Source organism: Manis javanica, chromosome 1 (genome assembly GCF_040802235.1).
Source record: "Manis javanica isolate MJ-LG chromosome 1, MJ_LKY, whole genome shotgun sequence".
NCBI classification, from domain to species: domain Eukaryota; kingdom Metazoa; phylum Chordata; class Mammalia; order Pholidota; family Manidae; genus Manis; species Manis javanica.
The window spans coordinates 165,196,989-165,222,964 of record NC_133156.1 but is presented as its reverse complement, the minus strand read 5'-3'; the positions used below and the strand labels follow the sequence as shown (position 1 = coordinate 165,222,964).

The window sequence follows — 25,976 nt, the reverse complement described above, 5'->3', positions numbered from 1 at the left end:
AACAGGCAGTCTAAGGACACGGGGAGGAGAGGTCATGCCATCAGCAGAGGCGCCCGGCTACCCTCTGAATGAAAGGGGAAGGTCTACTCCAGAAGTGCCCCTTCCTGTCACTTAGATTCAAAGCAGCCCTCCTTCGGGGCGGGCAGCCCTGAGGACAGCCTCCTACCCTCAGACCCACAGACGCAGCTCCAAGAGAGGAAAAGGGCGCGGGCGCGTGGGTCCCGGCCGGGGTTCCGAAGGCGCCAGAAGGGCGCGATGGCGAGAGCTGGTCTCGGCGCAGCCGCGGGCAGAACTGGGAGCTGGTCTCACCGAGAGTCTGGACGGGGAGGACGCGCACGGTAGATCACCCAGCGCAAAGGAGAAGCTCCAGCTTATGAACGGTTACAGCAGTGGTGACCCGAGGAGTCCACGGTGGGGAGTTTGGGGACCTAGTGATTGATGGTTATCATTCTCACGGAAAGGTGATCGCCCACGAAGAGTACAAAGCGTGTGACGCTGTCACACCGAGGTGGCTTTGTCCTGCTCCCTGCAGAAGGTGGAACCAGGAGGTAGGACCCGGGAGTCAAGCCCTCTCCCCAGCCCCAGCCCAGCACGTCCCCAGGTGAGTTGGGGCGGTGCCGGTGCGGGGTCCCCTGCGAGCTCTGCTGGCCGGGCGCGGGCTGGGCGGGGCGCGGGGCGGCCCCGGCTCCTCCTTCCCCAGCCTTAGCTGCCCGACTCTTAACCCGCGCGCTGGTGCCCCAGCCACTAGGCTCCGCCAAGCGAGCGAGCGAGCGGTCAGCGGGGAGCCGCGTGCGTCCCGTCCCGAGGCGACGCCAGCAGCCGGCATGGCCCCCGCAGCGGCATCGGGTGGCAGCAGCCTGCCCAGCGGCTTCTCGGTCTTCACCACCTTCCCGGACCTGCTCTTCATTTTGGAGTTTGTGAGTGGTTCGCGTGCCCCGCGCGGTGCCCGGGATGGGTGGTGCTGCGCTCGCGGGGGCTCAGTCGGCCGCCGCTGAGACTCGCAAGCTGCACGGGTCCCCCGAGTGCCGGGGTAGCGGCGCCAGAGCGGGAAAGCCTCTCTCCTCCGACCCCCAATCGTTTGGCGACTTCTGGTCTCCAGGACTTAAGTGTAAAAGCCAAGTGCGCAACATGGGTCAGATACCTACAAGCGCGTCAGGGTCTCTTCGCTGCGCGCTGGCTCCAACGCAGCGCGCGGAGGACGCCCTTGCTGGAGAGCGACGTCCCTGTAGAGATGCCCAGCTTGTTCCAGGGTTAGAATTAGGATTTAAAAAGACAAATCAGTAAAAGAAACCTGAGTACTATCACCAAGCGTGGTTGGGAGGTTGGGTTGGTGAGGTAGGAGGCACTGAATCCGGATTATTCTCTTCTGGCTGTTCAAAGTTTCTGGGGAGTATTTGCGACAACCTTGATCTGGAAATAGTAACACAAGCCATCATTTTCTCGCCGCAGTCATTGCGCCCCGTCTGTGGGGCAGGAGGAAGGGAGAGGGACTGGTGGGGACGAGGGTCCCGAGCCCCGGCTGACCTTGAGCGGTCGGACCCCCCCTTGCACTGGCCGTGGGTCCTCCTTACACTGGAGCCGCACAGCCCCCGCTGCGGGAAAGCTCTGCCTGCCCTGGGCTCCTGGTAAAGGGCTCACGTGGAGGGGCTTCAGACGGCCCTCAGCCTCAACCCTTCGGGAGCCACAGGTCCTTACCTGGGAGGGAGCCGCTGTATTTATCCTGTGGTTGCGGGTGCTACAGCCACGGAGACTTCCTGCACCCCTGCCAGACGTGGCTGCCTGGAGAGTTGGTTGGAAAAGAAAATGTCCAGACCTGCCTGTTGAAAAACAGACTCCAGCTCCTTACTGTCTGCTTGGAGGTGAGAGGGTGTGTACAGCAAAAGGAAGGCTCTGTTATCCATCGAGGGTTTCGGGGAAAAAGTGCGAAGGGTGCTGAGTTTGCCTGGTTGGCACCATTATCACTGGACTTGTGAGAGTTGAGTTGAGCCCAACGTGGGTGTATCCAGAGTGCCTTTAAATCCTGAAACTAGTTAGAATCAAGGAGGTAACACCTAGATGAAACCCTGACACCCCTAAGCCCTAAGCCCAGCCCTACCATTTATACATAGGGACACCCAGGCCAAGTGGGGAGGCGCTTGCATCTACTGGAACATTCTTTCCCCAAGTGGTTCATCTCAGTGCTTCTGTTCAGCACTTAGCCTGTTCTTGCCCCACGCTGGAGGAAATAAGTAATGGGTGGCTCATTCCTACAGGGGCAGCTGTTATTTACAAAGGCAGAGTTTCAGGACCAAGAGATGATGGCTGATGTTGTGATGGGACAGAGATTTTAAGTAAAAGTTCTTCTAGTGTCTCTTAAATTGTCCTGATGAGTGGCTCACTCTGCCTTTGTAGATGTTTGGGGACCCTCTAACAAGAATCATGAGAGTGTGTGTTAGCTGGGCTTCATGCAGAAGGCTCTGGTGCACCCTCTTCCTCTTGCCCTGACAGCATGTTCAGGTGGTGGCAGGTGGTGGCAGTGGGGACCTGGTTTCACAGAAGGGATGGCCTCCCAGCGCCTCTGCCTCCTCTCGGTGTCACAGCTGAGGGGAGGGGAGGGAGTGCCCCGAGGGTAGAACGGCCCAGTCTGGCAGGGCAGTCTGCCCTGGACAGGACAGGAGGATCCCCAAATCCACCAAGAAAAAATAGAATGTCGGGTGTAGGAAATCTCGGAACCATGAATCAGTAGAAATTTACTCCTCCGGGGCGGTTTTGTGACCTGCTGTAGTACGGGATAGTAGGGGCTTCTGGAAGAAATAATTCTCCCTTGCTTCCCTTTCATCTGCCTTAGAAGTGATTTTTTCTCCTCCACCTCAGCCCCTGCTCCCCCTAACACCACCCCTGCCCTCACCCCTAGATGCCTTGGATGTCTCACTTCTCCTTTCTGAATCTCTTTCTTCCTCTCTAGATTGGGGATGGACTCACAGGGTGCTTGGGAGAGCAGAAAATAAAGCAAGTAGCAGTCCTTTAAGTTTTCCTCTGCAAGACTATGTAAGATTGTATATACGAAGCTTTATGTGTCTTGATGTATGGAAAGAGTGAGAATTAAAAGGTCCTGGTTTGCTTTTTTTTTTTAAATTATGGACAATAAAACTTAACAACAAGAAGACACACAACCCAGTTAGAAAATGGGCAAAGGACTTGGATAGACATTTCTCCAAAGAAGATACACAAATGTCTAGGAAGCACATGAAAGATGCTCGACATCATTAGTCATGGAAATGCAAATCAAAGCCACAATGACATTACCATTTCACATGAAATTAGGATGATTTTTATCAAAAAACTGAAAAATAGCAAGTAGTGGCCAGGATGTGGAGAAATTGGAAACCTCCTACAATGCTGGTAGGAATGTAAAATGGTGCTGTGGAAAACAGTTTGGTGGTTCCTCAAAACATGACCATATGACCCAGCAAGTCTACACCTGGGTTTATAACCAGAAGAACTGAAAGCAGTGACTGGAACAGGTACATGGACATGTGTGTTCATAGGAGCACTGTTCACAGTCCAACAGGTAGCAACAGTCCAAATGTCCATCAGTAGATGAATGTATGACAAATTGTGATATATCCATGCAGTGGAGTATCATTCAGCCATAGAAAGGACCGAATGATTCTTACTCCGAAGTTGAGAAACCTTGAAAACACTATGCTAAGTAAAAGAAACCAGCCACAAAAAGTCACATATTGCAGCATTCCATTTTTATAAAATGCCCAGAATAGGTACATCCACAGAGATGGAACACAGACTGGTGGCTTGCCAGGGGCTGAGAGGAGGAGAATTGGGGCACACTGTTTAATGGACTTGGGCCTTCCTTCTGGGGAATGAAAATGTGGAATTAGCTAGAGATGGTGGTTGCACAACATTGTGAATGGATTATGTGCCAGTGACCTAGTCAATTTTAAATGGTTACTTTTATGTTATGTGAACTTCAACTTTTAAAATAAAAAAAGAAATATTTAAATATGGAGAAGGATATATAATACTTTAAGAGACACACACTTATTGTCACTCAACTTTATCAAATTTTCATATTTCGCCTTGTTTGCTTTTAGTATGAAGGATATAAAGCTTTTCAGATGGCATCTAAGGTTTCTGGATATTCCACTATTACCTGATCCTCTTCTCTCCCTCTTCATGATGACCCCAGGCTAACTGGTGTTCATTATTCCCAACCAGGGTTTAGACCTTTGCCGCACACCTAACTATCTGTGAACTATCTAGGAACTGCACATGGCATTGTTTTATATGTTTTCACACTTTATGAAAATAGTGTCATCCTTTACATATCCTTTTGCAACACATTTTTCATACAACCTTGTTTTGAGTTTACACGTGTTGACACCATTTTATCTGTTCTTCTGTTGGTGGACATTTTGGCCATTTCCAGTTTGTTGTTTTTTGCTATTGCAGATAGCATTGCCAAAAAGTCTCATACTTGCCTCTTCAGTTGTATGTTGGGAATTCCTTCCAAGAACCCAGGGAGGGCTTGACTTGCTGGCTCATAGGAATGCATATCTTCATTTTCCAGATGTTCCCTCATTGTTATCCACAAGGGTTATTCCAGTTTACACACTCCAGGAGCAGTTACTGGGAAGCTAATGAGGCTTAATCAAGCTCAGGACCCCACTTGCTCACGCCCCTTCCAAGACCCTGCTTTCCTTCATTCATATTTTATAAAGAAGGTTCTCAAATTGTCTAAGCTTCAGGCCAGACCTGGGCCTTCTCATGTCCCACCAGCAGTATGAAAGCCTCCATTGCCTGTCATCCTTGTTACACTTGGTAGTATCTTGGTCATTTTGTAGGCTTTAAAATTTTCTACTAGTCCGATGGGTGTGAAATGCCTGATTGTTTTTCAAGTAGGTGAGTTGTTGTTAACTCACAGTGCATATCCCCATGCCTGACCTCCCTATAGCCTGGGAGTTGCCCATGTCAAACCTTCAGGCCCCAGGGCCAACAGGTGGAGCTCCACGGCCCTGTCATGCAGGGAAACTTCCTGCAGGGCAGGGAAGGGCAGCACCTCAGGGGGGCACGGCCCAGCACCTTACCCCAGAGCTCCTGACCTCGGAAAGCTGCCAGGCCCACCCAGACGGTGTGATCCTGCTTTGGACCACCGCCAGAGCCACAAGGGCCAGGCCACTATTGCATCAGGGGATCACCAGACGAGCCCCCACAGGATGGCACTTCCAGTGTGTCCCCCAACAACTCAGCTCAGGGCTCTGCTTCTGGTCTTCTCCCCCATCCCCACCCAAGGGGGACTTTTCCCTTTGGAGCCACAGTCTCTTTTTCCCTCTTCCCTCATCCCTTCAGATACAGAATCACAAGCTAGGGGTGTCATGACACTTGGGCACCATCCCCAGAACAGGGTGTTAACGTGAGATGCTTTTTGTGCCATTCTGGCCAGGGCCTCAAGAGGAAATTTCTCTCACAAGTGCCAGGAGAGAACCCCTCACCCCACCTTTCAGAACTTGTGAAGGAAATGCCTGAAAGCAAGTTATGAAACCATGAACTCAGCTCCCTCCTCCCCAGCCTATAAAAGAGTTGGAGCCTGACAAAACGCCCGGGAATTCAGAGAGAACTCTTTTCTTTGAAGAGGTTGCTCAGAGTGCCACCCACCTCTCCAGGGGACGGCCGCCCCCTTCCTACATGCACACCCCAGGAGCTTGGGGGGCACAGAGGAGTCGGGTGAGCTGCTGAGAGCCAACACCCATAGGGTGCACTTGGGGGAATGTTCTGCACAGCCTTGGGGATGGGCTGGCTTTGTTCTGGCTCAGGCACATTCTCTGAGGGCCAGGCAGGGGCTGGGGACGCTACCTGGAGCCTGCCTTAAGGTGGGACGGAGCACCTTCAAGCTTTCCAGTAGTGTGGGATCTGTTTGCAGTTTTTATTTTTTCCTGTCACCTAGTAGTTACTAAAATGAGACCGTTTCTGTGACCCAAAGTAACTGGGGACTTTTTATTATTTGAGAGTGACCAGACACGTGCTGGGGCCTACCCTAGATTTCCATGTGTCTGGGGAACAAGGGCCCCACAGCACCAGGATTGAGAAGTGGGGGTGGGGTGGGCAGCTGATAAAGCTGAGTTCTGGTGGGTGGTCCACATTCTGGCTCCAGGAGGACTCCTAGGAGATGAGAGAGAGAGAATCACAAAGCCTCACTTGCTCAGAGCTGGGAGGAAACAGCGGCTCACCCAACCGATCAGCTTGCCCAGGTGTGGATCTCTGGGCAGCAGTTCTCACTGTGACAACCGGTCGGGTCCAGGTTTCTGCATTCACCTGAATGCCCAAGAGGAAGTTTTGCCCGCAGCAGAAGAGATCATGAATAGGTGGCACTGCCCACCTGGCCGCCCTGGGTAAGGCCAGCTTCCCTTCTCTGCCCCCAGAGAGTGAAAGGACAGCTCAGAGCCACTGGGGAGCTTGCACCCCCTAAGCCTGCTTATCAAAAACATGCTGGAAAGTCTGAGTCCCTTGAACCAGGGCCAGCCCAAGAATCTGCATTTGATAAACACTGCACAGCCCCCCACCAATTCAGCAAAGCTTAGAGAGGTCATTGGTAGGCCATCCCACCCCCTCGATGTTTCTGTGGGACAGGAATCAGTGAGAGACTGAGGCAGGGAGCCAGGGGCCCTGAGGTTCTCCCCGATTTGGGGCAGGCCCGCTCTCTGTTCCTGGTGACATGTCCCTGCCGCCTCAGCCAGGACCTCTTCGACGGTCACCAGGGGTGGGGCTGGCCCTGCTGGTCAGTGCAGGGTGGTGGCTGAGCCTTGCCTGGCTGCACCCGCTGACTCCTGGCCCGTGTCCCCACCTTGTATCACGGGCCCCTTTCTGTTTGGAAAGGGGTACAGATGCTGCCTGGGGTTTCGTCTTCCCTCCTCTCTGAAAGGAGGGGAAGAATTAGAGGTCTGTCAGGGGTTTGTTCTTGGACTTAGAAGTGACTTTTCTGGTTTTTCAGGAAGCAGAGGCCTGTTGGGGTCAGGAATCAGTGACCTTCAGCTGTTCTCTGGAAACTGCTCAGTGTGGATGGACCTCAGCTCCCGGAGGGTCACACATACGTCATCCCAAATGAGCTCCAGTGAGAAGGGCCGCTTTTACGCTTTCTATAAGTCACTCCCCGACTTGACGCAGATGGAGTAACACCAGGAGTGGTGGAGGCACTAGGATGGAGCATGAGAGTCTCAGATGCCATGTGGGGAACCCAGGTCAGACCAGGGACAAAGGCTGACTCTGCACCTACACCTTCCCCACCATGGGGAGTGGGAGATGGCATTGTGCTGCCTGCCAGGCCGTTCCACACAGCCTTAGGAATGGCTTAGCTTTGCTGTGGGCTCAGACACATTCTGTGATGGAGGCTGGGGCAGGTCCTGGCCACCTGGGACTGGTCAGCGACCAGCTGGGTGAGGCAGGGCTGCCTCCTGATAGATTCAACCCTAATACAGGCCTGCCTGGCTTCTTCCTGGGCTCTCTAGTATAAGTCCCAGACACTGTTTTAGACCAGAGGCCACCATGGACAGTCACTGACAGACACCCCAGCAGGAGGCTGGTGCTCTCTCGGGTGCTGCTGGAGGGGAGGACAGTGGGTGAATGGCGCCCCGCATCATAATGGCATGGGGAAGTGTAGGCCAGCTCTGCACAGGTTTCAGATTGTTCCCATGGACATGGAGCAGGTCTCTGGTATTCTCTCCATCATGAGGCCCCGGACTGGCCTGCTACATTTGGATGGAAACGTTTGGTTCATGGTTCACCCCTGCTGGGCACCATCTGCAGAACTCAAGTTATTTCTTATGGTAAGGGACTGGCAGTGATTCTCTGCAAGCCTGAGTTCCAGGCGCTCTACCCCTCCCACCTCATTAATAGCTAATTTTCTGCTCACACTGGAGCACAACAACCCCTGTGTTGAGTCACTTTAATGCACCAAGGCCCAAGGGCCTGAGAAAAATATGTATGAACTAAAAGTAAAGCCTTGTCACTGGCCATCACACACTGCTTTGCACGGGTGGTGGGAAGAGGAAGGCCTGCAGCCTCGCAGCCAGACTCAGCTGAGTGTAGCTTGCTCACCACAGCCCCATCCCTGTCAGAGTGCAGAAGGGGGCACACAGGGGGAGGGGGCCCCTTAAACTCCTGGGTCCAGCTTTGAAGGAGGCCCTTAGAGGGCCAAGGGTACAGGCTTTAAGGCTAGGGCAGCGGGTGGGGGGTCCTCCGGGGAAAGAGCAGATGGGGAAGGGCAGGAGGTGAAGCGACATCCCTGCACCTGTTATTCTGGGGGTGGGGGTGCAGGTCATGTCAGGTGTCCTGCTGGTGGACCAGAGCCATGGGGGCATCTGACAGCAGCCGCCTGTGCCTGCCCAAGAGGGAATGATTTTCTTCAGTGTTCTGATCTTTTGCTTGTTTTTTGGTCTTAAACACAAGCCTTGGTGTCCTCCTCTTCCTCTGAAAGAACAGAGCTTGTTGAGTGCAGAGGTGGGCTGGGGGGAGGTCTGCCTCCGGCCACCTCCTCACTGGCCTCTTTTCTCCCGACCCAGGGCAGCTGGGGACGCTGACAGGCTGGTCTCCTATCCCTGGGTGATACTGCTGTCATGGCCACTTCTGAAGCCGAGCCTAGACATGGGAGACTTCATAGGGGACTGCCTGTGGGCCACGTGTGTGACTGCAAGGCTCCAGTCTAGCCTGCCGGAGCTGGCACTCCACGGCTGCGGGAGTGCAAGGGGGCCACACTCAAGGATCGCTGTGAGGAGTGAGTGTAATAAACCCAAAGCTCTTAAAACCACACGATGCACTGCTCAGTAGCTATTATATGCAATTATTATTAATGTGCTAATAACTCAAACACCTGCTCCAAGATCAGCTGGCCTATCCATGGGGGCAACTGCAGGGGGCTGGGGAAGTCCAGAAGATCAATCCAGAAGCATCTTTTGCCTTCAATGCCCTTCTCAGGCAGAGTGTGTGAGGCAAGGGTGAGTGAGATTTGGAAGTGGGCAGGGCTGTTGAGGGCACACTTGACTTGCCCCTGGGGTCACCAGGTGCCACCCTCTGTAGGCTCCCAGTGGCGCCTGTGCTTCGAGCTGTGCTGGGTCCACCTGGTGGGGTGGCCAGGGGAAGAGAGGGCTGTGGCGGTGCTATCCTGCCAGCCTGGGGCCAGGACGGGTAGGGAAAGCTATGTGAATTCTAAGTCCAGCACAAGTTGCTGCATCTGCCCAGGGAGGCCCTGGGTTCGGGAGTAGGACAGCCTCTAGCACAAGAGGCTCCCTCCCCCAGCCTCCATCTTGCCCTGCTGCTTGGAGTTCCACCAGCCCCAGTTGGACTGAGGGGCCTGGCAGGGAAGGAACCACCCAACTGTTGTGTCCTGGGACTCTTTCCAGAACCAGCCCTATAGTCCTCACTGGTCTCCATTCATGAGCTCCTTAGGTGCAGGTGGCACGGTGGGGCTAAGCCCTCTATGCTTTATGCCTGGGCTTCCCCAACACCTCCACCTGGAAGCCCACCATGACAGCACCCCTTTCTAGCAGTCAGTGCCTGTAACACAGGCCCTTGCTTGTTTCCAGGTGGACCGTGAGTCAGCCGGTGTCCCTGGCAAAGACTATGCGCTCCAAATGTTTGTTCTCACCTGGTATTGGGAGGACAGGGGCTGGCGTTTCGTCTCCCACCTGGCTAACATTTATAAATCACAAGATGAGTCCTTGACCCCACAGGCACACAGAAGGTGAAACTGGCTATCTCCAGCAATTCCTAAGAGAGAACCCCTGGGACCCCCAAGAGGAGAGCTAGGCCCCACATGGGTGGTTTCTTCTGTTTGCAGGTACACACCTCTTGTTTATGTGCTCACCCCATTACTAACCTAGTTGGTGGCTCCCATTTGTACCTTCAGTTTTTCTTGCCCTGAGCCACTCCCTTCTGCTCTAGCATTTCCATGGATTTTGCCTTTTATGGGGGCCTTACCGATGTTTTTCACAGAACCTCCTTGTTTCTGTTCATCCTGCTGGGTAAAGCCAGTGGGTATAGGCACAGTAGGGAAATTTTTCCATCCGCATGAGGACATGCCTGTCTAAAAGGCCCCAGCTTTGTGGACCTGAGAGTGGTTGTCATTGATTCCAGGGCCGGGGACTTTCCTCCGCCCAGTGAGGGACTGACCAGGGGCTGTTCGCCATGCTCGTGGTCAGGGCTTTGGAGCAGAGGTGGGGTGGGTTCCCTGGAAGAGGAGGTTTCCCTGGGACTCGAGGAACGTGGATTGCAGGTCTGGACAGGGGCCTCTTCCAGCCCACACTCGCCCTGTTAATAAACTCCAGGCCTGAACTCCCTTCCTATGGCTTTGAATTCCAGATCTCCATCCCCCTCTTCACAAACAGACTCAAGGCTCCCGAGAGTAGATAAAAGGACACTATCTAGGTGTGCCTTGGGAGGGATAAGGGCATGATGGAGCCTCCTAGAATGAAGAGCCTGCCAACGAAGGGGCCAGGAGGGCAGAGCACTGGTGTAGGTAAACTGAGTCAGGCAGCCTCAGCCCCTCCTAGTGTTCATTTTGGAAGTAGCCTCAGAGGTCAGACTCTCCGTAAAGCTGCCTTGTCAGTTGGCAGAGGGGAGGGAGTCCACACACAGGGAATCTTCTGACCACCCCACCAGGCACCTCCCCAGGGCTCAGGGTAGGGGATTCTGGGCAGGTTTCTGGGCTCTGTCCCTGTCCTGGGCAGAACTGTTTAGCTGGCCAGCCTCACTGGGGCCCAGATACTTTCACTGGGACCTGACTCTGCCCTTGGTGGGTCCAGAGCTGCTCCAGTGGGGCCTGGTGGTAAGATTGGAAGAGAGAAAACAAGACAGGAGCAATGGGCTATGTTCATGGGTGTGTGACTTTGGATAAGGTCTGTCTCCCTGGGTGTGCCTGCTGCCCTCGGTGCTGCCCACAGTCATGGCCACACCCAGCATCTATTACACAGGTGAGTGAGCAAAGGAATGAGTGAGGGAGTGAGCGAGTGTAGGAAGCCTCTCTGACTTGCTGGGAGCTGGGCTCCTCCATGTGAGGGGAGTGGGCTGGTACAAGGACCAGAGAAGCTGGTGTGAGCCCCAGGTCTTTGCTTCCTGTGTCTCTGCCTCTCTCTGTCAGACCTGGTTTCTAAAGGGAAAAGCTGGGGGCCGTGGGGGAAGGCTTCCCTGTTTGGGGTCTCAGTCTTTCCCCTCTGACCCTTCCTGCGCCTTCTCCTACTACCTGGTGCTCATGTCCTCTTGGCTTCACTTGGTGCCGTGTCCCTTTGCAGAAGCTCCTCCTTAACCAGCCTCTGCACACACTCCACACAGAGGAAAAGGCCCTCTACTCAAACTTAGAGAATGATTCATTATTTTAGTCAACCAGCTCTTACCAGTAGTTGAGCTTCTCGAGCACAGTCACCATGCTGTTCACGTCACCTACACGACACACCCTCCCAGGACTGCAGTAACCCCTGGCTGCTAAAATCATTCAGCAGCAGACATTTCCAGCAGCACAAACTGGGGCTCTGTTCTTGGTGGCCTTGGAAGAGCATCAAAGGGCTGGAGCTAATGGCAGCTGGACAGGTCGCACCTGGCATGGCTGTCTTTCCCTTCCCTGGGAGAGGATTTTTGCCGCTCAACCAACGTGGCAGGCTGGCTTAGAGTTGGGTGCATAGCCTATTCTGTGAAGGGTTTCCTTTACTTCTCCAGAGGTCAGGGCACAAAGTTCTGTTCACATGTGCCTTCCAGGCACACACCACGCCCTTGGGGTCACTGGGAATTGGCACTGGGCGCCAAAAGGCACACTACCAAGTGTGCATGGAGAGCCCTGCAAGGGAAGTCCTCTTTATTCAAGTCTTGGCTTATTCAAGAGTGTCTATGTGTGGAGACCCTGGCAGAGTGGAATGGAGCCCCAGGAACTATCTCGAGAATTTGAGCAATCCCTCTGCAGTGACCTCAGTTTCCCAAGGCTTGCAGCAGAAACACTGGGCAATTGTGGACGCAGAGCCCTCTGGGCCCTGCACAAGCAGTGGGCGCACCCTATGAAGCTCAAGAATGTGCTGGAGGATTCCTTTTCCCCTCTTTGTAACCATGGTTCATTGTTGGACGAAGATTTTTCTCATATTTTCATGTCCTTTGTGTGTCCTTGCACTGAGGCAAGCACATTTTCCAACTTTCGGTTTCTAAGAGATAAGAGGCTTTTTTTTCTCTGATGCTTTTGAAGTAATTTTTAATTTCTAGGTCCCCATAGGGTTGGAGTGGGTAATTGTGTGTGTAGAGACCTTGGACCTACCGGGACTTCATTTGGGTCCATCACCTGACGGTTGAATCAGCAAATACTTAGAGCCCTCACTGGGTGCTGGGTGCTCCACAGACATAAACCTATTCCACTCAGCCCCATGGGCACTAATGGTATCACTGTTTTTGAGATAGGGAACAGAGAGGTTCAGTAACTTGCCGAGGGACAACAGCCCCCAGCCCCACCCCCAGCTCGTAAGTGATGAGCTAGAATTCAAACTCAGTTAACTGGCTCTAAATTCGACAGTCTTCACCATGCTCACCTGCCTTCCATGGGTTAATTCAGAGAGAAAAAGTGAGAACCCTCTCTGAGTTTACACCAGGGCTTCCCTGAAGACTGTCTCCTGAGGAAATTCTTTTCCACAAAAATAATTCAATCCAGGAGACCCCGAATGTAAACTCTTTTAAGTCTTTACAAGTTTTTTGTCTGGTTTTGTCTGTTTTCCCTGAATCTTAGAGAAAACCTCAGCCCTGCTCAGTACCCAAAACTGGACTGAATTAAGGAGAGGTGGTTTCTGGTCCTGGGTGGGTAGAGAACTCAGATCACCAGCTCAAATCACCCCCAATCACGGACACTGGGGCTGAGTCCCCATGTCTAGGGGACACCTCAGGACAAGCTAGCCGCACAACCAAGGCAAGGCAGGGATTGAAGCTTAAGGAGAGGAGAGGACTGAGAGGGAACTTGGCCCCCACAGCCCAGTGAGGAACTGGAGTGGCATCTTGGCTGGTGTGGCTCGAGCCGGGCAGAGCGCTGGAGACAGGAGCTGTTGCTTCTGTTTGACAGGACTTAACAGAACATAATCCACAGGTTTGTGTTATGGAAACACATTCTAAGGTCTTTGGCGAAGAGCCTGGGATGTCTGTTCCTTGTCCTCTAACTTGACTTCCCGCCAGTCGAGTCAGACCCTGAGCTTTGGGGTTGTTCAGGAGCCTCAGAAAACTCTTAACTAGAGTGAGGGTCAGCCTACCCCCACTTTCCAGCTGGGGAGTACGGGGTCCAAAGAGCTCTTGGGCCCCCCGACTAAGAGACCTGTGTCTGAGACCATCCAACCCACCGTGGAGGAGAGTGACCCCAGTGCAGGCAGGCAGGTCATGGGAAGTCCAGCCTGTTGACAGAGATGAACAGAAACTGGAGTCCTGTGTCTTGTGTGACCAGTTTCAAAATGATTACCTCTGAGTACTTATCACCTGGAGCGCTTGGAGTTCTCTTTACAAAGGGAAATGTTTGAACCCTCACCTACCCCCTTTCTCTTGACAAATATTTGGTCAGTGGGGTCCTGAGGCCAGGATGGATGGGACTGCTCCCAGCCCGGACGCCTTATCTGCCTGGGTGTGGACGTTTGCTCTCTCTGTTTGCTCTTTGCACACCTAATAGGTGGAGTCAGGTGGGCCCTGGCTTTGTCCCATAATTCATGCTAAATCCCAGCTCTCCAATGAGCAGGGCCTTGGATGCCTGCACAGCAGCCCAGCCGTCAGCTCTGTCTTGGCGTTCGTCACCGCTGGAGCCTCATCTGCCCCTCCACGCCTCCCCCACCCCCACGCTCATGCCTGGCTCCCTGGCCTTGTGATGCCCTCACTGCTGCTTCAGCATCCCCTGGATTGGCATGTAATGTACCTTTTCCTCCCCAGTGAAACCCACTTCTTGACCTTTTGGCCCAGTTAACTGGTTAGGTCCACCTGTCCCTTGAAGACTTGACCAGAGCCATGCCCCAGTCCAGACTGCTTTGCCCCGTCGGGGCCGGTTTTCATCCTGCAATGTAACTGCCTGTCTCCACCGGGCCGTTGGGCTCCTGAGTGAGCAATGTCTTACCCTAGTTGCTGGATGGTGCTGGGCATAGGGCCAGAAGCTTCATACTCACATCCGTGGTTTCAGCCAGTTTGTACCGGCCTGCAGTGTGGGGAGACAGCTGCAAATTGCCAATCTACAGCTGAGCAAGCAGAGGCCCAAAGGCTGAATCTATGCTACAACCTCCTCAAGCCAACGCCTCGGTGGGTCTCGGGGCGGGGGCACTGCAGGAGCTAGTGCTGAGAGGGGCGCAGCTGCACACATGCCCGGCTGGCTCGTACCGCTTCCACCCGCATCTGCCCCACAGCAGCCTGCCTGTTTCCAGGGCGCCGCCCACAGACACCCAGGCAGGACTGCAATCTCTCAGCTCACCTCTTCTTTCTTTCCCCACTCCTGTCCACTCAAGGTTATTCTGTACCCCACTCAGCACCCCTCCCAGACGGTCCCCTGTGGCTCCTTCCTGCAGCCGCCACCTTGCATTTCTCCCGGAGCAACTGTTGGGTGCTGCCTGCCTCCGGGGAGCAGACCCCCCGGGTTTAATCATCTCATCTATGCTGAGGACATTACTTCACGTGATGTGTAACTTAAAATATATTTCTGGGGCAGATGCTGCATGGTGCCATGTTCTCCTGGGAACCAGTGCTTCCTCAGCTTTTTCCACCTTAGAGGCTTCAGAGAGATGAGACACATTCACTCAGTGTTCCCCACATGGTGGGCGTCGGAATGGGCCAGTGGGGTACCCTTGATGGTACGGGTAGTTTATAACAATCCCCTTGAGAGAGAATTTCTCATCTTGAAAGACATTATGCTAAATGAAGGCAGCTGTCACAAAAGCCCACCTCTACTTATATGATTCGACTCATATGGAAGTTCAGAACAGGGAAATACAGACAGACAGAAAGCGGAGCAGCGGTCCCTCAGGGATGGGAGGGGCAGAACCACAGCCGGAGGGTACCAGGTTTCTCGTGAGGTGATTGACTCTGGGGATGATGGTGGCACATATCTGGGAATATCCTAAAAACCATAAAAAATTGTACACTTCAAGTGGGTGGTTAAGTTGTGAGTATGTGAGTTATCTCATGAAAGCTGTCTAAAAGAGAATTCTCCCCATCTTACTATGAAACTTCCTGCTGTGGATAAACCATGCGATAAAAAAAAGTCAACATTATTTTTAAAAGGATCTTTGCAAGATGGTCACCCACCCAAAGGCAGGGTGGGGTGCTGAGATCTACCAGGAGTCAGGGGCAAGAGGTGGGCTGGAACACAGGGTGGGCTTTGCTCCTATGGACAGGCATAGACATCAGGAATCTGCATGAGTCTGCATGAGTCTGTGTGTGTGTGTGTGTGTGTGTGTGTGTGTGTGTGTGTGTGTGTGTGTGTGTGTGTGTGCAAGAGAGAGAGAGGGAGAGGGAGAGAGGAAAATGGCATTCAGTGGTCCTCAGTGCCACTCCACTGGCCACCTACAAGTACTTCCCACCCACTGGTCCTACGTGGGGCTCCATAACAGAGAGCTCCCCCCTCCCCTTGCAGCACAAGGTGGCCCTTTGGGATTTGGTTCATGAATCACTTGTTTCTCCACGTCAAACAGGAGACCTTGAGGCCAGTTTAACTAAGACAGTGATGCATGACTGGACAGGTGTCCCACACCCAGGGTTAGCTGTGAGCAAGGTGGACCTCACCGCTCCATCACCCAGTCAGGGAAAGTGCTGTTTTGTAACTAATCAAGTACTCCTGGTTTGTGCTAAGTTGTGTAAAGAAGTACAGGCTCCCTGAGAGCCTATGAAAGGGGGACCTGACAGATCCGTCTTCTTTGGATGGTGACCAGGCCAAGGAGAGGAGTGTCCCATGCCCTTGCCTCTGCCCTCCAGACGGACACACTCTGTCCTCCCTCTCTCCTTGCCACACTCAAGGCTCCCAAATCCAAGCCCTGCTCAGCCGTGGGCGTGCTTGCCTCCCTCTGTCAGTGCCTGTTATGAAAAAGGCCACATAATTTGACCATAAAGGCAACTATGGATGAAATCTACACACACGTTATTCGTCAGCAACCTAAGGATTTTTATTTCATTGATCTTGCTCCAATTATTGTTAAGATGTGAAGTATGTTCCTCTGGCTCTGTCATGGGCCTTCAGGCAATCTCAGATTCATCGACAGGAAAAGTTTTCTGGTCAGAGAGGCCCATATCTGATTCATTAGGCCCAGCTCAGTTTTGATAACTCCAGATTCTTCATGGCACTGGTTTTTGTACCAAAATATGATTCTCTCCTGATACTTCTCATTCTCTCCTGAGGCTCAGAGAACACCCGTGAGGACGGTGGTATCTCTTACCCAGCAGGTGGGCAGCTGGTACAGGAGACGGGGTCAGGGTACCCCTTGAGTTCACATCACAGGGAACATAGGACTGGGAGGGCAGCCTGTCCTCAGCCCCCAGTCACTCAGGGTACCTAGGAGACCTTTGACTGCAAAGCCGCCCCCCACCCCATGTCCCAGTCTGCTCCCAGCAGCATCCTCACCTGGGTGGGGGCGGGCGGTGAGGTCGAGCTGATTTCACTCAGATGAGGACAAGTTGAAGGTAAGAGAAGTAGAGAGAATCCCAGTTGGGTCAGCGCACCTTTGTCCAGAGGGGGCGTGGGACAGCGGCACTGAGTGGCGTTACAACCCCTACACTGTCCTTATGCTTCTCTTTGAAAACATGGGGCTCACTGACCCTGTAGACAGCAACTGGGGTGTCTTTTGAATAACGACAGGGAAGTGCTTCTCTCCTGCCGGTCCTAGGCTGTCCCAGGAGGCCAGGCTGACCTCTTCCTTCCCGCCTGACCCCTGGACTTGGAGATTGAAGGGTTCCAATCTCAAAAAAATTGTCCTAATGGCAGTGGGTGGCTAATTTATTTTGCCAAGTAAAGACCAAAAGAATTGCGGGCCACTGCTGTTTCATAAAAGGAAGGGTATTTTAATATCAAAACGCTGGGTAGGATTTAATCATATAAGTGTGATTTAAGGTTTTGTTAAGTAAAAAATTAAAACTCTATTTTAAAATATGAATAAAGGCAAGCAAGTGGGGGATTGGAAAGACAGATTGGAGATCCAGGCTAGATCCTTGAGTGGCATGAAAGAGACATTTTTTGGGGAGAGAAGCGCTCGCCTCTTCTTGTTTTTCTGGCCCTGCCTGGCATGGGCTGTCCTGGCCCTACAGTCACCTCTGCCTCCCTCCCTCTGCAGGTCTTTGGGGGCCTGGTGTGGATCCTGGTTGCCTCATCGCGGGTGCCCATGCCCCTGGTCCAGGGCTGGGTGATGTTCGTGTCTGTGTTCTGCTTTGTGGCCACCACAGTCCTGCTCATCCTGTACCTGATTGGTGCCCACGGTGGGGAGTCTTCCTGGATCACCCTGGTGAGTCCCAGCCCGGGATGTCTGGGGGTGAAGGTGTGGTATTAGCTCTTCTCCCCCGGGAGGCTGGCATTTCCAGTGCCGGGGGAGGCTGCCCCCCCATAAGCATCTCCCAGCCATGTTCTGAGGCCGAGCTGCCCAGGCCTTCAGCTCCCTGCAGTGAGGAGGTCAGGAGGAGGTGAAGGCGGCATTGACAGTCACTGCCGGCTTCTGGCTGGACCTGCTCTGCTTCTCTGCGTGACTTTCTCATGGATACACAGCAGCCCCCAACCCCTCCCCATACCACCTGCACCTGCCGGGTGCCTTCTGGCACCTCCTTTTGCCCAGCAAGGCTGGGTTCCATCTGTGTGGGGGTCCTGGGGATGCATGTTTACTGTCCAACTCCTGGTGATGGCCTTCGAAAGCAGGGTCTCCAGAGAGAGACTTGGAGGCAGGACAGGGATGGCCTGTGGTCTCTATTCTGCATAATTCTGCCTTGAGGTCCATAAAACTCACCATGGGACACCTGACTTTTACCTACTGAGAAAGGGGAGGCAAACCATTTGGCAGGCCTCCCCCCATCAAAAGGCCTCCTACTTATAGTTTAGAAATCACCTCCAAATTTCAACTACTCAAAACCCCATTCTAGGGCTTTTTTTGCTTTTAAACCTACCTGGACCCTCCCACCTCATCTCCCCAGAAATGAACAGCACAAGAACACCAGAAATGGCCTGGGCCTGTCTCACCCTGCACCTGTCACTGAGGCCACATGGGGACGGGACTGTGACTGTGTATGAGGTGTCTCAGGTCCAGAACCAGTTTCTCCCTATGAAATCCCAAGCTGCCCCTCCTGGCCTCACCTCATGTGGATCCCACCTCTGGGGAAAGCAGTGTCCTTCCACCGAAGCCTCTAGTCTGGCCCCAAACCAGGGAGATGGAACTCAGCCACACAGTGCTCACTGCATGATCTCCCTGGGGAAGGGGCTGGAGGGAGGCCGAGGGGGCAGGGGGCCGGGGAGGGAAGGAAGTAGCGGGTGCTGGAGGGGCCCGAGCCATGTAGGGGGAATGGGCCCTGCTGTGGCCACAGCTGCCCTGCCCCCACGTCGGGCCCTCACCCACCTGACGATTCTTTCTGACCCTGCAGGACGCAGCTTACCACTGTGTTGCTGCCATGTTTTACCTCAGTGCCTCCGTCCTGGAGGCTTTGGCCACCATCGGGATGCAAGAGGGCTACACCTACAAATACTACCACGAAAACATCTCTGCTGTGGTGAGTCCCCCAGCCCGCCTGCCCGTGTTCACAGCCACCACTGCCCACTGACGGGGGCAGGAGCACAGGCTGCCCCACTGCCCTCATGTTAGTTCACTAGCTGTTGAACAAAGTAAACCTTCTTATCATTTCTGAAGAAACAAAGCCCCAGAGAAGGGAGGACCCCCCTTATCCCTCCAGTCAGCACCATCCTGCACAGACCTGGGTGAGCCCAGGGGTCCACACCCACATGGGCTTTGGGGAAGGCAGATGTAGGAGACATGGCTGTAAGGGCTGGCACCTTAGCTGTCCATGAGCTCTTATTTCACCCTCAGAGCAGCCCTAGGATGTGGCACACTTATACCCATTTCACAGATGGAGAGCCAGGGCACCAAGAGCTCAGACGGCTTCTCCCAGGTCACCTGGCGTTGCTGGGCTGGGTATCAGGGCGGGTGCTCTGTCCTCACACCCCCAGCTCTGGTTTGGAGCAGTTAGCCTGGCTGCATGGGTCATCTGGCTCTTCCTGAGCAGTCTTCATGGGAACACAGTTAGGGGTGGGGGAGGCCAGGGATGGGAGACCATGTCTCACCAAACCCTGGCTCTGGGGCAGAGGCTCTGGGCAGGCCCATGTCAGCTCTTCATGACCGTGTCTCCTGCCTGGCAGCTGAGAGCCTGTGAGAGGGGGCCGGAGTTCACATCACCAGGGCTCCCCTGTGCACGTCCCTCCGTTCTCGGAGCCTCTGCTTGTTCATCTATGAAATGAGATGGGAATTCCTGTCCACTTCCCTGGACAACAGAGATGTTAAACAGTGAGCAATGGGTGGATCAGGTGCTGCAGCCTCATCCACCCCACCAGCAGAACAGTGGGGTGCCGCTGTGTGTGCCCAGAGCGCACGCAGGTCTTGTGCTCTTAAAGGAGCCTTCTGCCCTGGGGCCAGACCCGCTGGTGTCGGTGGACTGCGAGGTCATGGCCTGAATTGTCTTTTTAATGGAGTGAATCAGAATGACAGGGAGTAAGAGAATGTTTTGTTTCATAAAACTTTTTTCCAGAGTGGTGCCTGTGTGGGCTTGTGCCAGTAAGCTAACTCATGATATCAAATGAATTTCCAACCATGGGTATTGTTTTAAAAAGAAGAAAAGATTTCAGAAATAGCACTCTTCAGATTTCTAGAGGTTGCCCCGTGAATTATGCAATGTGATGATAGATCACCAGGTGGCAGCTCCAGGTGCCAAAGCTGGGTGATGCCCCTTCCAGCAAGCACAGAGCAAAGGCTGGGAGAAAACCCACAGGGGTGGGCTTTGTTGGGCTCTGGGAAGGGCAGGGGTGCCCTCCCTGCTCCCAGAGGGAAGGGTCTGAGGGACAGTTCCTCAAAGCCTTGTCTGCTGGTCCTTACGGGCCCATCCCCTGCCCTGCCCTTGACCTCCAGCCTACTCCATAGTTCCATAAACACAGCCGCCACATGGCCCCTGACACCCCTTCAAGCTTCCCATGGGGCAGGAACGTCCTCCCAGAATGGCTGGTCTCCAAGCGGGAGCAGCCTGGCCATTCCTCCTTCCCCTGTGAGGTGGTAACCCACCCCCCCATCATCCTTCAGAGGGCTTCACCTCCCCTCACCTTGGAGCACCTCAGACTGCCCTGGATCCCAAGCCCAGGAGCCTTTTCTCAGAACAGATATCAGCAAGCATTCGACCATGGTTTCCATGAAATTATTGCAGGCAGCAACAGTGAAATGTACATGGAATGTGGCTAGGGGGTCAGCATGTGACGGAGCAGCCCGGATGGGGTGCATTAATGCCCCTGCCTGCTAGACTGATCTCTAGTAGAGAACACCTGGGCTCCACCATGTCCCGACTCTCCTTTTTTACTTTTTATCAAAATACAGCATACAGCCAGACAAGTGAGCAGAATGCACGTGTAAAGCTTGGTGAATTTCCATCAAGTGAACTCCCTGTGCAACCAGCATCCAAATTACGAAACAGAACATAATAAACAGCTCCCAGGAGTCCCCTCGTCCTATTGCACCCAAAGGAGGCATACCCACAGCCCTGAACTCTAGCTGCCCTACTCCGTTCAGCCTGCTTTTGACCTTCACAGAAATGGATTGACACATCTTTTATGCCTGTCCTATTTCTCTCAACTGCAGGTTTGTGAGGCTTATCCACATTGCTGGGTGGAGATGTAGAGTGTTTATTCTCACTGCTGTATAGTATTCTACTGAGGATTTAACAAAATCTATTCATCCATGCCCCAAGTGGTCAGGTCCCCACATTTTTGTTAGTTAAGTTGGAGAAACATGAACAGACCCAGGCGCTCCCAGGCATGCTGGAGTCAGGATTGAAATGTTGCCAGCAGGTGAACGCACTGGGCTGAAAACACCGAGCTGAAATAGGAGCCCAGTTCCATGTAAAGTCATGCCTTCCTATGCAAAACATCAATGGTATCAGTGTGCAGGGAGAAGGATTATTCAGGATTTAACCACAGCCTCTGCCCAACCACGATTTGCCCTTCTGATGGTCTCAGGGGTGGCCAGTCTGGGGATTTGGAGAGGCGTCTCCTTCTCCCTAGACCTTGGAAGCTTCCGGCCTGCCTTTCAAACCTCTCTGTGATTCCTACTTGGGATCCACCTCAAACGCCAAGCTTCCCTCTCCTTCCTTTACTGGCAGCAGGGAGTCTGCATCAAAGGGATCCCTGGATTTCTGGGCATTGACTCAGGGTAGCTGGAAATTTCTGCAGAAATCTGGAGGTTCCTGGACCTTAACTATGGTGGGCACTAAAGACAGCCATTTAGGGAGAGGAGTTTCTGCAGACCTGAGTATGTCCTTCCATGTCCCTGGCTCTGTGTCCCCATGGGGTGCCCTTTCCTGACCTCATTGGGAAAGTAAGTCTCATTTCTTGTCCCTACTGGGGACTTCAGAGATGCTTCTGCCAACAGCTGCCATTGGGTCTGGAATTAGACAGACAGCAAACTGCTCCCACTGATGGGGGCAAGTGGTTTTGGGGGCTTCTCAAGTGTGAGGGCTCCTTTCAGACAGTGTATAAGTTCCCCTGGATGAATTCTGTTACATTTGTTACTAAGTAACTCAGCTTCCTCAATGCCACTGGCTGATGAGGGTGAAGGGCTCACCCATGTGTGGAGGCAGGGAGAGAACAGGCACGGTGAGCCCCAGTGTTTATGGGCATTTCCAAGAGTCACGGAAGCGTAGCTGCCCTAATGTTGTGCCTGGATTGGAAACTCTTGGCCCCACATCCAAGGTCACAAAACCAGGTGCAGATATTTGACATTGGGGCAGGCAAGCCTTCAGGGAGGCCAGCCCCCCAGAGTAGGGGGTAGGAATAGATGGTGCACAAGCAAACACAGCATATCAGGGCCTTTACAGGGCACAGAGGGACCATCTGCCACATTTCCAGGGTCTTTGTTCCAGGCCGTAACAGCTGACTAGGTCTTCCCAGCAGCTCTCTCAGTAAGCCCCAGCCTTTCAGCTGAAGCTCAGAATCCCTCCCCCCCAATCCCAGTCCCTCATTTCCTGTGAGACTGGCTCCCTTGCTTATGCAATTAAGAAACCTAGAATAAAATATTGGTAGGGGCAGCATCAAGACCTCAGCCAGAGCCAGCAAACCCACATGTTCACATTCTCTTAGCTGAGGCCACTGGGATCACAGATCAGTGGACTCCAACGTTACTGGTGTGGAGGGAAGTTTTCCACAGGGAGCAGTGGGTGCTCACCTGCAGCTGTCATTTGAGGGGTGCCTTAAGGCCTGCCTTTCCGGCTTGGGTGGCACCCACATGATGTGCGATGGTAGATAGTTGGCCTTGCATGCCAAGTCCAGTGGATCATTAGGGTCACCTGGAGCTCTGTGCTGCAGGCATTCTGGGGCCACGCCAGGGCTCAGTGGTAAAGGGTGCCTGCAGAGCAATGGGAAGCAGTGGCGGGTCTGTCATCCCTGGAGCCATGCGACCAGCAGGACCGAGCAGCCAGCCCAGTGTGGGCTGCTTCTACCTTGCCCGCTGCTGTGCACACCCATTAACGGTTACCTATCTTGGTTTCAGGTGTTCTCCTACGTAGCCACTCTGCTGTACGTGGTCCACGCCGCGTTTTCTTTAATCAGATGGAAATCTTCATAAAATGGCAGCTGAAAACCCAGACGGTGTTAACAGATCAGCCCACCTTCCAGCATAACATTTGGGAACACAGAAATGCTCTCGGTGGTGGAAAAAAGGCGGCCAAAAAAAGCAAGGCTCTGTTTCTCGTAGGTGTTCTGTTTACCCGCCCGCACATCTTCACGTCAGTGGCGGGGGCTTGTTATGTTTAACCTCCAACTACTGACCTGTCTTTCTAGGGTCGTTTTCTATTTGTGACGGGGGGTGGTGGCAAGTGGGCATTGTGATCTGGGAAAACACAGTGAAAACAAAGATCCCTTGCTGATCCCCAGCCCACATCTTGAGAACTGTCTATTGGAATTTTCCACCGGCTCTTTTGAGCACCCATCTTGGGCATGCGTGTTCTAAGTCTTCATGGATATCTATCTACCTGTCACGGGCAAGTTAAAACTCACCCAGCAAATATTTGCAGGTATCCCCAGTGGAAGATGCTAAACCTTTGAAATACTTTATAAAGTGCCTTTATGTTCAAGACTCTGGTGGATTTTTTTTTTTTTTTTTGGTTTTGGTTGTAATTCCCCAGTATCAGGGATGCCATCATTTCAGCTCTCTTTCTGAGCGACCCCTTGGCTTAAACTGACTCTAGAGGCAGCAGCACATGGCAGTTCAGATGACAGCTGTGTGCTCGGGCACTGTGCTGGCAGGGAGCCCTGCTGGGTGCCCACCCTTCCCAGCTCACATGGCACCCTCCAGCTTCACCCTCTCTGGAAACTTGCCAGGTGCCAGCCTGGAGGATGCCTTCATCTTCTTGCAAATCACAGGGGTCTGTGCTCAATTAGAAAATCTTTTAGCCAAAAGGAAATAAGGGGCAGAAGTTTCTTCTCATTTGTTGTGAAACTGATCCCAAAATGCTGGGCAGTGTGATCTGTGTTCAGTTCCAATGAGGGATGTGAAGAATAAACTGATTTTAGGATTTCCCTGGACCACTCCACAGAAGTGCAAGGGGACCTGACTACAGAGAGAGGAAGTCCAGTGACAGGTGGTGAGTGCCACGCTTTGGTTATGAGGTGTCTGGGTTGAAAAGAGAGGGAAAAATTAGGAAGGAGGGTGCTTCGTTTGGAATCCTGAAAGCCCCGCTCCTATTACGAAATCCTTCTTTACCCCTTTGCTCAAAGAGGTTAATGATATCCCAGAGCTGGGACATCAGAGCAGGTGCCTCCAAAACTGGCCAGCTCCCCATGTGGAGGTGCGAATGGAGACTGGCTGACCCCTTACCAGCAGCCGTGTAGAGCAAAGATTCAAGCTTCAGGCAAAGGTTTGACTAGTGGACATTTTCATTCCTCTTCCAACTTGGGGAGCCTGTGACCAAATCGAGTCTCAGTGATATCTCCAGGAGGTCCTTTGTTATCTCAGGATAATTGTACCAGAAAAAAAGGCTGCTTTTAGTGAATCCACTTAAAATAAAATTGAAGTAAAAATTTCATAGCAAATTAGGAGCCAAAGGTTTGATTGGGGCTTTATCCTGAAAACTTAAAGTACAAACTGAGAATGATAGGAAGTGTGTCACATATTTAACAAACTTTGTGATCAAATGTTGATTGAAGCAAGATTCTTCTTTTTTCAACAAAACTGGGTGATTGCATTCTGGTAAGCTAGCAGGAACCTGATGCTAGCAGGAACATTTTTGAACCCCATCAATAAAAGCAAGCAGAGGCTAGGTTGAATTTCCCAAGGGTTTCTCAGTGTTTTAAAATGACCCCTCCTGGTCTTGCTTTTTCTTTCACGCAGACCATGCCCACCCCCCAACCTACCTCTGGTCCTGTTTCCTTGTGCTTGCATCTCACTGCTCAGCTCTGCCTGCATCAGCTGTGTAAGAAGCGCCTGCAGGTAGGAGTGCAGGCTGACGCACAGGCCCCACTGCTAAGGGCACCACTCCTCTGGGAACACACAATGCCTGGGGAGCGGCATTTAAGCCTTCTGGGCAGTCGCCGAAAGACGCTCAGACCACAGAGAATGGGCAACCACTGAGCACCTACTGTCTGCAGGGGCCATTGGTCCCCTGGGGTGGAGTGGTGTCTGTCCCCAAAGCTTCTTGCAGCTGCATGCCTCGCCTGTCTGCCCCTGCACCTTGGGCAAGAAGAGACCTCCTCTGGGACATAACCTTGGGTTCCACTCCAAGGGCAAGTGGGACATTATATTGCCTTCTTCGTGTCCTTGACTTGGTCCCAAGGTCGGTAGTGCCCACACCCAAACACAGCTGTCCAAAGGCCCCACGTCCACACCTGTGTGACCACCCTGCCTGCCATTTGCAGCACCCTTGCCTTAGGCCCAGCCCTGCATAGGCACCTTACCTATATACAGCCTTTGTCATCACATCCAGAGGCTGTGGGACGAGGCCACTACTGCCGTTTTACTGGTAGGAAACAAACTCAGCCGGTGAGATCTGGAGCTGGATTTAGGGCCAGCTCCTGTGAGCTCGCTTACCACCCGAGGGTGCCCAGACCTGTGCTCATGTGTCTCTGCCCTCCCGCCTCTCAAGCAGTGACAGAGACCTTGCAGTGGACCTGATGCCAGTGGATGGGACCTTCCGTGGGGGGTGAAGCCTGGGACGTGGGACAACTCCAGACCATGAGCAAGGTCTGCAGGAGGCCATGTGTCTGCATCCAGGTGCTGGACTCAGTAGTCTTATTGAAAGTCTGCTCTGAGCTGCACACTGATGACAAGTTACTGGCAGTTACCATGTCCTGCTTTGCACCCTGCTTTGCCAAAGGTTCCCACAGTCCAGCTGACACTTGTAAAGAAGACAAATGACTGGGTGTTTTTAAGCTAATGGAACAAAGAGCTAAATCCCTCCATGGGCCTGAGAAAAGATTAAGAAGCTGATGTCTATGATGTGACCAAGAGCCAAAGCTCGCAGGCAGAACAAAGCGCAGCCACCACAGATACATTGTCGGGATGCACATCACAGAGGCCAACAGCGAAAGGCAGCGTGAATCGAATCCTGCCAGGACATTTGGAAGGCTCTCATCTGTGACTCCAGTGGCTGTGGCCCCGGGACTTTATCAGGGCTCCAGGGGCACTGTCCTGGCGGCCTTCCCTCTGCGGGAGGAATGGCGTGGGAAGGGCCTCATCTGCATATGTCCTCTGGGAACCAGCCCCTGAACCCCTGAGCTGCTCACAGTCGGTCCTCACTGA

General features: G+C 53.2%; 1 protein-coding gene across 1 annotated transcript; it reads left to right on the top strand.

The window, feature by feature from the left end:
- The first annotated feature begins 285 nt into the window (after positions 1–285).
- Positions 286–23,313, top strand: MAL (mal, T cell differentiation protein (MAL blood group)). The gene is made up of 5 exons (XM_017665756.3): positions 286–601; positions 742–917; positions 17,289–17,456; positions 18,577–18,702; positions 22,731–23,313. Exons 2-5 carry the CDS (start codon positions 825–827, stop codon positions 22,803–22,805), a joined length of 462 nt encoding a protein of 153 aa, XP_017521245.1. The 5' UTR covers positions 286–601; positions 742–824; the 3' UTR covers positions 22,806–23,313.
- The last annotated feature ends 2,663 nt before the right edge of the window (positions 23,314–25,976 follow it).

Bases quoted from the DNA above. Each gene is read 5' to 3' on its own strand.
- MAL (XM_017665756.3), top strand. From the start codon at position 825: ATGGCCCCCGCAGCGGCATCGGGTGGCAGCAGCCTGCCCAGCGGCTTC. The intron at 918-17,288 runs GTGAGTGGTTCG...CTCCCTCTGCAG, and splicing joins TGCTCTTCATTTTGGAGTTT to GTCTTTGGGGGCCTGGTGTG. The intron at 17,457-18,576 runs GTGAGTCCCAGC...CTGACCCTGCAG, and splicing joins AGTCTTCCTGGATCACCCTG to GACGCAGCTTACCACTGTGT.